Source organism: Lithobates pipiens, unplaced genomic scaffold (assembly GCF_037356315.1).
Source record: "Lithobates pipiens isolate NorthernLeopardFrog02 unplaced genomic scaffold, aLitPip1_a1.2 Scaffold_18, whole genome shotgun sequence".
NCBI classification, from domain to species: Eukaryota; Metazoa; Chordata; class Amphibia; order Anura; family Ranidae; genus Lithobates; species Lithobates pipiens.
The window spans coordinates 344,806,964-344,819,162 of NW_027507758.1; the positions used below are offsets into that span (position 1 = coordinate 344,806,964).

At 40.2% G+C, this 12,199-nt stretch overlaps 1 protein-coding gene across 1 annotated transcript in view; it reads left to right on the forward strand.

The window, feature by feature from the left end:
• Positions 1 to 12,199, forward strand: part of COL9A1 (collagen type IX alpha 1 chain) — a 178,013-nt gene that overhangs the window by 88,195 nt on the left and 77,619 nt on the right. Inside the window, exons 13-15 of the mRNA XM_077487414.1 lie at positions 5,618 to 5,641; positions 8,967 to 9,020; positions 10,735 to 10,788. Coding sequence (XP_077343540.1) covers positions 5,618 to 5,641; positions 8,967 to 9,020; positions 10,735 to 10,788 — 132 coding nt within the window. The remainder of the gene's footprint in view (positions 1 to 5,617; positions 5,642 to 8,966; positions 9,021 to 10,734; positions 10,789 to 12,199) is intronic.

Sequence of the window (12,199 nt, forward strand, 5' to 3'; positions counted from 1 at the left end):
AAAATCGTTTCACGAATTTCATTTGAAAGCCTTTACAATTCTTGAATGGAATCCTAGATGAATTAAACAGGTTTCATTACAATATCAACAATTTTAGAATAAAATTAACATTCATAGTTAGAATTTTGTTAGTTTAAGAAAAACTTTCCATCCTGCTCCCTCAGATCTTCCTGTCACTTTGGTCGATAAACAAACATCAATTTTATCCCATTAGCCAATATCAAACAAACATTACAAAAATTGAAAATTTCTAATCAAACTCCATTGGTATATGCCCAGCGTAAGCCTCGGGTGTACAATGTTTGTAACTCGCTCCCATTTGATTCGGTCCACTTTAGGAACCACTGCAGTGAATGTGTGTCACAGCTTCGTAGTATGTAGATTAGGCATGTCGAAAGTCCGGCCCGCGGCCCAGTTTTGAACGTAATCTAAACATATATATCTTTTGTGGATCTCCCAGCGCCGGGGCCACAAAAGATATATAGTCTGGTTGCATTGGAGATAGGAGGCTGTACGAGCGCCGTGCACACAGGAGTATTTCCTGTTTACACGGCAGCCTCTGTAATAGGAAGTCCCATCTCCGCTATTGGACGACTGTTCTGTCCATCAAAGGAGGCGGGACTTTCTCTTAAAGAGGCCGCTGTGTAAACAGGATATTCTCCTGTTCTTTGGCGCTCGTTCAGCCCCCTCCATGTCCCCTCCAAGGCTGCACTGATGGCAATGGTAAGTACATTCCTGGCTAATAGTGGCTGCATTCCTGGCTAATAGTGAGTGAAATCTTGGCAATGGTGGCTGCATTCCTGGCTAATGGTGGCTGCATTCCTGGCAATAGTATGTGAAATCCTGGCTGCATTCCTGGCTAATAGTGAGTGAAATCCTGGCTAATGGTGGCTGCATTCCTGGCTAATGGTGGCTGCATTCCTGGCAATAGTGTGTGAAATTCTGGATAATGGTGGCTGCATTCCTGGCTAATAGTGAGTGAAATCCTGGCAATGGTGGCTGCATTCCTGGCTAATGGTGGCTGCATTCCTGGCTAATGGTGGCTGCATTCCTGGCAATGGTGGGTGCATTCCTGGCAATAGTATGTGAAATCCTGGCTAATGGTGGCTGCATTCCTGGCTAATAGTGAGTGAAATCCTGGCTAATGATGGCTGCATTCCTGGCTAATGGTGGCTGCATTCCTGGCAATAGTATGTGAAATTCTGGCTAATGGTGCCTGCATTCCTGGCTAATAGTGAGTGAAATCCTGGCTAATGGTGGCTGCATTCCTGGCAATAGTATGTGAAATTCTGGCTAATGGTGGCTGCATTCCTGGCTAATGGTGAGTGAAATCCTGGCTAATGGTGGCTGCATTCCTGGCTAATAGTGAGTGAAATCCTGGCAATGGTGGCTGCATTCCTGGCTAATGGTGAGTGAAATCCTGGCTAATGGTGGCTGCATTCCTGGCTAATAGTGAGTGAAATCCTGGCAATGGTGGCTGCATTCCTGGCTAATGGTGGCTGCATTCCTGGCTAATGGTGGCTGCATTCCTGGCAATAGTATGTGAAATCCTGGCTAATGGTGGCTGCATTCCTGGCTAATGGTGAGTGAAATCCTGGCAATGGTGGCTGCATTCCTGGCTAATAGTGAGTGAAATCCTGGCTAATGATGGCTGCATTCCTGGCTAATGGTGGCTGCATTCCTGGCAATAGTATGTGAAATTCTGGCTAATGGTGCCTGCATTCCTGGCTAATAGTGAGTGAAATCCTGGCTAATGGTGGCTGCATTCCTGGCAATAGTATGTGAAATTCTGGCTAATGGTGGCTGCATTCCTGGCTAATGGTGAGTGAAATCCTGGCTAATGGTGGCTGCATTCCTGGCTAATAGTGAGTGAAATCCTGGCAATGGTGGCTGCATTCCTGGCTAATGGTGAGTGAAATCCTGGCTAATGGTGGCTGCATTCCTGGCTAATAGTGAGTGAAATCCTGGCTAATGATGGCTGCATTCCTGGCTAATGGTGGCTGCATTCCTGGCAATAGTATGTGAAATTCTGGCTAATGGTGCCTGCATTCCTGGCTAATAGTGAGTGAAATCCTGGCTAATGGTGGCTGCATTCCTGGCAATAGTATGTGAAATTCTGGCTAATGGTGGCTGCATTCCTGGCTAATGGTGAGTGAAATCCTGGCTAATGGTGGCTGCATTCCTGGCTAATAGTGAGTGAAATCCTGGCAATGGTGGCTGCATTCCTGGCTAATGGTGAGTGAAATCCTGGCTAATGGTGGCTGCATTCCTGGCTAATAGTGAGTGAAATCCTGGCAATGGTGGCTGCATTCCTGGCTAATGGTGGCTGCATTCCTGGCTAATGGTGGCTGCATTCCTGGCAATAGTATGTGAAATCCTGGCTAATGGTGGCTGCATTCCTGGCTAATGGTGAGTGAAATCCTGGCAATGGTGGCTGCATTCCTGGCTAATAGTGAGTGAAATCCTGGCTAATGATGGCTGCATTCCTGGCTAATGGTGGCTGCATTCCTGGCAATAGTATGTGAAATTCTGGCTAATGGTGCCTGCATTCCTGGCTAATAGTGAGTGAAATCCTGGCTAATGGTGGCTGCATTCCTGGCAATAGTATGTGAAATTCTGGCTAATGGTGGCTGCATTCCTGGCTAATGGTGAGTGAAATCCTGGCTAATGGTGGCTGCATTCCTGGCTAATAGTGAGTGAAATCCTGGCAATGGTGGCTGCATTCCTGGCTAATGGTGAGTGAAATCCTGGCTAATGGTGGCTGCATTCCTGGCTAATAGTGAGTGAAATCCTGGCAATGGTGGCTGCATTCCTGGCTAATGGTGGCTGCATTCCTGGCTAATGGTGGCTGCATTCCTGGCAATAGTATGTGAAATCCTGGCTAATGGTGGCTGCATTCCTGGCTAATGGTGAGTGAAATCCTGGCAATGGTGGCTGCATTCCTGGCTAATAGTGAGTGAAATCCTGGCAATGGTGGCTGCATTCCTGGCTAATGGTGGCTGCATTCCTGGTAATGGTGGCTGCATTCCTGGCAATGGTGGGGGCTGCATTCCCAGCAATGGTGGGCGTGCAGATGGGCACTGACCCTTATTTTGCTTTACAGTTTTTTATTTAAAATTTTAAGTTTTTTTCCTGAAACTTCCCTCTTATTCGCCAATAAATACGGTATATCCAAATAACACGCCCAAGCTCATCTCTTCAACACACACAGCCACAAAGGCAAGAGAATTCTTGTTGGGCCGTGTATTAGTGTTTGAACGAACACACTTAGACCGAATTTTAATGGTTCAAAGAATGTCAGGAAAAATGGTCGGCCCTCGTGCATGTTCACTTCATCAAATCGGGCCCTCTTTGAAAAAAGTTTGGACACCCCTGATGTTGATGCAGGCAAGTTAAAATGATGTGGCCGTAATGCTCAGTGAAGCAAAAGCTTGTGAGTTTTGGATTTTTCGGATCAACACATTCTTTCAGGTCCTAATGTCAGCAAGCGCTCAGTGGGTGTTTGGAATGTGAATTAAGTGTCCCTTTTTGACTCCTGTGTGTATAGTATGCCTATGACAGCTGGAGTTTGATTGTTCTCTGCAGACTAAATAAACACTTTTATTTCTTTGTTAGAAATCAACCTCACTATTTAGAATGTGGTTTTGAACAACCTTATGTTCTTTGTATTTTTTCTTTCTTTTAAAAATATATAGTGCATTTCATTGACCCCAACTGTAATGTGATCCTTTGTTAAAGCAGATTTTAAAGTGTACTTGTACAAGCTTTACATGGTAATTCTAAACAACCTGGGAGCTAGAAAACATATCCTACCTTTATTTTCTTTAAACTTGGTATTTTCACAGTGGAGGGACACCCTAAAAAACAAAACTACATTAAAATGTTCTAAAAAATATATATAAAAAAAATATATATATATATATATATATTTTTAAACTTACCGGAAATGCCTGTTGCTAGGCAGATCGTCCTAGTCTGCCTCTTCCTACTCCGCGGTGATCTTCAGTGGTCTTCGGTCTTCTCCTACACGCGTTGTCTTCTGATGAATGGGTGCAGTGTGTTCTGGGAACTGTGTGTGTCCTAGAACACAGCAAGGCTCCACTGCCTGTTACCCTTAGATAGAATGGTGGCGCCGGGACCCGAGAGCCAAGGGACGGGTCGGTCTCGGACGACCGACATCGCAGGCACCCTGGACAGGTAAGTGCGCTTATTAAAAGTCAGCAGCTACAGTGTTTGTAGCTGCTGACTTTTAAAAAATGTTTTTTCAGCTGGCTCACCCCTTTAAAGTGTTTGTTACCCCAAAACTTCACATTCCTGATATGTGCCTGCTGTACCATGTACTTGTATGAGAACATATCCTGTTCTCTTTTTGTGCTTCATTTATGTGAAATCACTGGTGTTCTTGCCAGTCCCTCTGCTTTCTTATTACAAACTGACCACACTAAGCAGGAGAACACCCCATGATCAGTTCTCCAGCTTTACTGGAAACTCAGTTTGCTCTCCTCCAATGATCAGACTTGTCCTGACATGCCTCCCCTGCATGGCCAGTCACTGGGAAGCTCAGTGGGCTGTTGCTTCTCCTCCTCCAGCTCATATGCAGCTGAGAACAGAGGGAATGTGATCACTTATAAAAAAGGGAGAAGGTGTATTTATAATGTATTTTTATATCTATACAAAAATGTTTTTCTTTTCATTTCTATTTTAAATTGAATGGGTTGTTTTACAAGGTGAAGGTTTACAATCACTTTAAGTCATAGAGGGATGGGTTACTCAGGCACTGAGTGCAGGGTGTACTTACCCTCCCCTTAGCCCAGAAGATGAGAAATCCTGAGAAGAGCGATATGGTGTAGCGTCTTAGGGTGCCTGTTTTCTTTGAAATAGCTTAGCTTAGTAATTTAATGACTGTTACTGGTTCACTGTGGATCAAATATTAACAATGTCTATCTGTGTCAATCCATTTAAACATAATAGCAGCAAAGTAATTCTGCATCATTAGTTACTTCAGAACAGCTCACAAGTATCTTCACTGAACTTCTCATTGAACTTCTCATTGTTATTGTCAGCTAGTAAGCCAATTGCCTTTCCCCCCATAAACAATGAGCATTTCTTCCGGCTCCATAGCCTGATGCATCAACAATAAATTAAAAACATTAAAAACACTAAACAAGAATACTGTTTAAAGTATAAGAAACATAGTTTTTATTTCCTTTTAGGTTGTAAAAATATTGTTCTTTATAAAAAAAATGATAGAATTAGTAGCGTAAGTGCTGACCAATGGAATAATGATGGTTGGGACATCAGTTTTCTAAAATGTTCTTAAGTTTAATTTAGGTTGAAAGCTCCAACGAACAGGGCCCCTTGTATTAAATTGTAGTTTAACTGTACCGGCCACCCTCATGTTGTAAAGCACAACGCAAACGGTAGGTGCTATAGAAATTCTGTACATTAATAATTATAATAATAATTTCACATTTCCTGCAATTATTTTTCACACAGACAAGTAAGGGTGTAGTAGGAGGGTTTGGCGACCGAAGAAACATTATAATACTCTATTTATGCAAAGTAAATATATTTAAACCATGTAAGATTTATTTATTCTCTGTTTTCTATTTCAAAGGGTGGCGGAGTTTCAGGACCAAGGGTAAGTAGAGAGATTTCAATAGTTCTTCATGACACAATAAAGTAAATTTATTTCCTAGCAAATCACTGCCTATATTTAATGTTTTAACTGCCAATAATGCATATGTTGATACTAATAAGACAGCACATAATATCAGTTATTTTACACTAAATGTCCACACTTAGACACTAAAAATAGCATATACAGGTGCTATTTTTAGTGTCTAAGTGTGGACAGTTGCCTGAAAAAGGACAGAAAAAGTCCTGCCAGCAGCTTATTTGGAGCGGTGAAGGAGTGGGGAACTCACCTCCACTGCTCCTCCACCATTGCTCCTCAATGAAATCAATGGGGCAGCACTGCGATACTGCTGCCAAAACACGGCTCCGGCGGCATTTTGCGGGCAAATTTAACCCCTTTTCAGCCGCTAGCGCAGGGTTAAAACCGCTAGCAGTGGAATAGCGCCGCTAAAACGACGGTAGGCTTTACTGCCGATGCCCTAGGCGGCGCAGTGTGAAAGTGGTTGTAGTAATAATTAACCTACATTTTTACATATCTGATAAGGGTCAGCAAATCCATGTGCCAGGCAGAGGTGTTACTAGACCCTGGCACCCAGGGTTTTCAGCTTAGTGTCCAAGATCAGCATTCTAGCAAGGGTTCTCATCAATCCAGGTATGATCTTGCACAAAACCGTATTTTAATCAATGCGGAATACAGTTTCTGAGGGTTTTTATATCATCCTTTTATACACACTTCCACTCATAACTGCCTATTTCCCTCACAGTACTTTAAAACGGAACTTCACTCTATCAGTCAACATAAACCATTTTTAGCATTTGTTAATATATAATTAATTAATAGAATATAAGGTATATTACCAGTATATTTACTTGTTTTTTTCTTTTTTATTTCTTCAGTTACTTCCTGGAAAATTATGTTATACTTTTCAGGAGTCTTCAGTAGGGGGAGGGGTTTTCTCATTTAAGCACACCTTCCAGCCTACATGCCTAAGCTAAGGGCATATAGATTCCAGGAAGTAAATTCTCCACAAATCATCTGCCCTTACTCAAGATGGCACAGTCAGAAATGCTATGGGGGTGGTGAAAGGTATATCTCAGCAAAATAAATCATGGAGACATGAATGGATGGATGAGTTTGCTTTAAATATTAAAAATAAATTTAACCTGCGTTTTTGGTTTGTGATGCTCGGATGCAGTGTAGTTCCGCTTTAATTACTCCTTCAAGCAAAGTTAATTAATTTGATCTTTAATCTTAGTCATGTCATATGTCATCATGTTAGTGAAATTACAGTTTTGAACAACCGTAGACCAATTCATTGTTTTCAGAAAAAAAAATTATATTAGTCTTACACCCAGATCTGATTTATAGCAGATTTTTTTAATGGATACCAATAAAAGGTATTTCCAATTGTCAGCTTATTTCCATAGAGCTGATGTAGGGAAAAATGGTATGAGGTATGGTGGAGACAGATTATTTTTGGGGTCATTTGAGAGTGCACTGGTTTACTGGCCTGGGGCCCCTGCTAGGCAAAGGGACAACGCATCAATGTCTCGGTTCTAAGATGCAGTTGTAAATGGGAAAAAGAACAAGAGAGAAGATAGAAAAGATATAGTAGAAGGCAGAGAAGAAAACCTACTTTACACACCCATTGCATTTCACCCTAGATGTCCAGTGTCCAGGCACCATATTTTTCAGGCACAAGTGGTTGTTTTGCTGTCAGATGTTTTTAGATGGGCATGACCCCCTTTTTGGACCCACTCGTGAATCTTCTGACCTATGAATCCTGTGATCCTGATATAGGACTCTGTTAACAGAGCATAAGTCCCATAAGCTGGTGCCCTCTGAGGATGCTACCCCTTAGCTCTACTGTGCTGGAATTGGACTGTTTGATAGATTCTTTTATAATGTGCCTCACCATGTTTTTCCACCATTTACAGATACAAGCATAGCCAATTTGGCTGTGACAAATGGCAACTTCATTGGAGGGGGTTAAAAAAAGTTTCCAGATGCTGAACCTATACCTCATTGAGATCAATGGAAGCTGAATCTGCCTTTTCTGGGCCAATAGGCAAGGGGGTCTAAAAAATAGTGGCTGTGGTGTTAAAAGGGTGGAGGGCAGTTGCCACTACCCTGGGAAACTTGTACCAAGTCAAAAAAAAAGAAAAAATCTGGGAGCAGAGATCTTTTAGCCTCTTGCCGACCAGCGCATGCCGATGTACGTCGGCAGAATGGCACTGGTAGGCAAAAGGGCCTACAGGTGCATCCCCTTTAAGAAGCGGTGTCGCTGGCATGTGACCGCTGGTCCCGCAGACTCAATGTCTGCCAGGTGCCCATGATTGTGTCACGGAGAGGAAGGACAGGGAGATGCTTTTGTAAACAAAGCATTTCCTCGTTCTGCATAGTGACAAGACAGAGATCATAGCTCTCTGTCATCGAGAGCAGTGATCACTGTCCTGTGTGTTAAAGCCCAGCCCCCTAACATTTAGAATCGCTCCCTAGGACACACTTAACGTCGTCACTGCCCCCTAGTGGTTAACCTCTTCACTGCCAGTGTCATTTACACAGTAATCAATTAATTTTATAGCATCGGTCAAAAATGTCCAATGTGTCCGCCATAATGTCGCAGTCCTGATAAAAATCGCAGATCGCTGCCATACACGTTAAAGCAGTTTGATGCAAGATTTACGGTGTTTGTGGATGCTGGAAGATCAGACCCCCCAGGATTTGAATAGATATTAGCGGACATTTATTTTTTGGACTTCTAGTCACTGTCACAAAATCTTTTTCACATCTTTTACGTATACCATTTTCTTGTATGTAGTTGTTCCTTAGCGCTGCACTTTATATTTATACTTATTTTTACAAAAGAAATGTAGCAGACTACATTTTGTCCTAAATTTATGAAGAAATATTATTTATTTGCAAAACTCTATAACAGAAACAAAGAACAAAGTGTTTCTTGGTATTCTTTTTATGAATATAGCAAAAAAATAAAAAATCCAGTTGTGATTAAATATCACCAAAAAAAGCTCTATCAGTCTAAAAAAAAAAAAAAATCTCATTTGGGTACAGTGTTGCATAGCTGGATAATTGGCATTCAAAGTGTGACAGGGCTGAAATCTGAAAATTGGCCTGGACTGGAAGGGGGTAAAAGTATCCAGTATTGAAGTCAAAATATGCCTTTGACATGATTGGTTAAGTGGAGTGAATACTCACACAATTGAAAATTCTCAACTTTTTTTGGTAAAGATATCGTTTTTATGCTAGCTGCCGTGATATAGTATATCTGTTTGCTGATAACTAAACCTATACTTATTTTTGTTTTTAGGGAACACCTGGTCCATCAGGACTCCCAGGTGAGCTTGGTCGTGCTGGTCCAGTGGTAAGTGTCTTCTCAGTCCTTAAAGGTTCATTACTTTAGTGATGTACTATTTTTTATGTAACTCAACAGAATGAATTGATATTTTACCTCATATATATTGTGTAGTTCAATGCATTCAAGTCATCCACATCACAAAACAAATCACTGTTTTTACATGCCATTAATTAAAATTTTCAAGTTACAGGGGGTGCCCCAAAATAATTGTTTGCCTCATGCTATATGCCCAACTACATTAGTAAATTGTATGCACTTCTCTCTGAGCTCACTGCAGTCTCACCTACAAATTGGGAGGATGAGAAAAACATTTGCAGAATAGACTCATGTGCTGAAGCCTTTTGAGTGTATATTTTTGCTGGGAAACTAATCTTTATATGCATGAATACCTACCAATGTAGGTATCTGCAGACTTGTTTGACATTCTCCCACAAACAACATGTTTGGCAATGTTCAGCCAGGTCATAAAAACATTATTAGCTGGGGAAGAACCAACGTTTAACATATATTGAACCTGCATACCCACAAGTACTGGGTCTAGAAAATTCCTTAGCGTAACCAAAATATTGGTAGCTGTTTTAGTGTTAGTTAAATATTAGTTAGTGTTAGTTAAATATTAGCTGCTGCATTTTGTGAAAAGGTGCCAAAAATAAGTGCAATTAGATGTTGCACATTATCATTATGTAGGTTAGAAAAATAAAATATATCCTGTAACCTTGAAGGAGAAGAAAAATATGCTTAAATAATATAAAAAAGAAAACTTTTAAAATAGCTGTGCTTTATATGTATAATTTACATTGTCCCAGCTTACTCAGTGTGTATATTTCTATTGCAGTGCCTCAAGTGTATCTCATAAATATGTTTCAATTGTATAGTGGCTCAATAGTAACTAATTATGAAACTGTTAGAATGAAAGAGAGAGCTCATGCACTAATTAAGGAGGAAACCTTCCTGAACCATATAATCTACAGTATTGACAGACAAGCACACTTTGAATGGTCACAAGAGTTCTTTTCAATGCAAGATTGGGCTATTGATTTAATAATTCAATAAATAGACCAAATAAATACGTATATCAATGCTTCCAACCAGATGGCCAAGCTAATGTTCCACAAAGCTACCTGTCACAATCAAGATATAAAGAGAATGGAGTTATAGGACCACCTGAATTGACATCATCACCATTGAATGTAATTTCAGTGTTGCAGAATTAATTCAGCTGATGTTGGCGACCAGCATTTATACCAGGGATACAGAATAATTCATTGCAAGAAGCTGTCTCTCGTTAAAATGCAAACTACTTCTAAATGAAAATGCATTTTGTGACATTCACAAATATATTTCTAATATTCCAAAATTTGAGAGATTTGGTTGTTACATTATATGTGGATTTTTTTAACCCCCCTGAGGGTAGCAATTTTCATCTGCTCCTTCCATGGAATATTAATGTGCAGGAAATGGCAAAGTAAGTTATTAAATGCAAAAGTTTTGTGAATGCATAAACACTCTTACAAATATAGAGTAATAGATGGCTGCATCGCTTGAATCATTAATGTATTACGAATTTGATATTCAGATTTTAAAAGATGGGTTTGCATTTTCTCACTACATGCATTTTTGTGTACAAACAGACAATTAGTGACATAAGATTCATATACTTTTAAACTCCCTAAATCTTACTAAGCGGCATAAATAACTGTATACTTGTATTTTTCTTTAGGGTGATGCCGGTTCCAGAGGTCTTCCAGGGCCTCCAGGGCCACCAGGTCCTAGAGTAAGTAAAAATGCATAAAACTGCACATAACATGTCTGTCGTCTACAATATGGAACATGCTTTATGATGTAATAATAATTTACTTGCTGTACAAGTTTGGCTTGGTAATCAATACTTTTTATGTCATTATTATGTTTGCCAAAGTAATAAACCTTAACCCCCTTATCGTTTATTTATTTATTTTTGGTGGCTAGAATGATTGCAGTCAGGAAGAATTAACTGATTTACTTTTGGCAGATGGTTATAAAGCATAAGGGCACATGGTTTATCTCTGTCTGTTCTTTGATAGCAGAGGGGCAGAGAGAACGTTTTTGTAAGTCAAAGTAATGTCCATTCATCATTGCTTTGTCAGGTGTTCACTGCCATATCATATTAGTCATTAGCTGGCAGTTAATGTGTTCAACTTCAAGTTCCACTATGATCATGGCGGCTACTAAGAGAGTGATCAGCGCACAGTGCATGTGAAAGTATACACTTGAATGTACTATTCAGAAATTTGGATCCTCCTTTATTATCCTTCTGTAGATACAGGGGTAAAGGGGAGTTCCTTTTTGTAGTATGAAAAAAAGAGCAAATTAGATAAAGTAAGTCACTATGCTACTACAATAGAGCAGACATAAATTGTAAAGTAAAGTTAGTAATAGTAGATTACCTAGGAATTAACAAAGCAAGTTAGTAATCTAGTGTCTGTCAAAACATGAGCTATAAAAAGCAGGTCTTATAGCTCTTCAGTTCTAAGTCACACAATATGAAGTGCACTGGGGCACTGATATCACCAGAGTCTTCAGTGAAGTTGACCTAAAATGTTAGCTTAAGGAAAGGTGACCTGAAGTTGTAGTAACATCTAATCTCAAGTTTATGGCTTAGAGGTAGGTTTTGGTGCATTTATTTCTCCTAGCCTTCTTCCCTAATGCCTGGCTAATCAGTGGAAGTAAATTAAACTTTACAGTTTAGGTCCACTTTAAGGGCCATTTCAGTAGGATATAGATCTACTTTTTTTTGGATGTTACCATGTTAAAAAAGGCTATGTCTACCCAAAATGATAGATCAGTGTAGATGGATTCCAATGAAATGAATCTGAAACCAGCTTCTTATTTGTTGCAGTAATATCAGGACCAATATTCACCTCATTAAACGTCCTAGTTCTTTCACTTGCCTCCCTTATTAGAAAGTCAAGCAACATGGTTTCAGCCTCCCTGCAGCATTCTGTACAATTTGAAATAAAAGGACAACTCAGAGGAAAAACACCTCATAATGGCTTGTGCAGGTTTGGTGAAGCTGGGAACCCAAGTGTTGAGATCTTGCCCTTGTGAAGAGGTTAGGAAGACAGTGAACTATCCTAAATGCAAATATGGGTCAGGTTGGATTCATTTGCTCATTTTGCATTGCTGCAGTCCATAAATGACCTTGG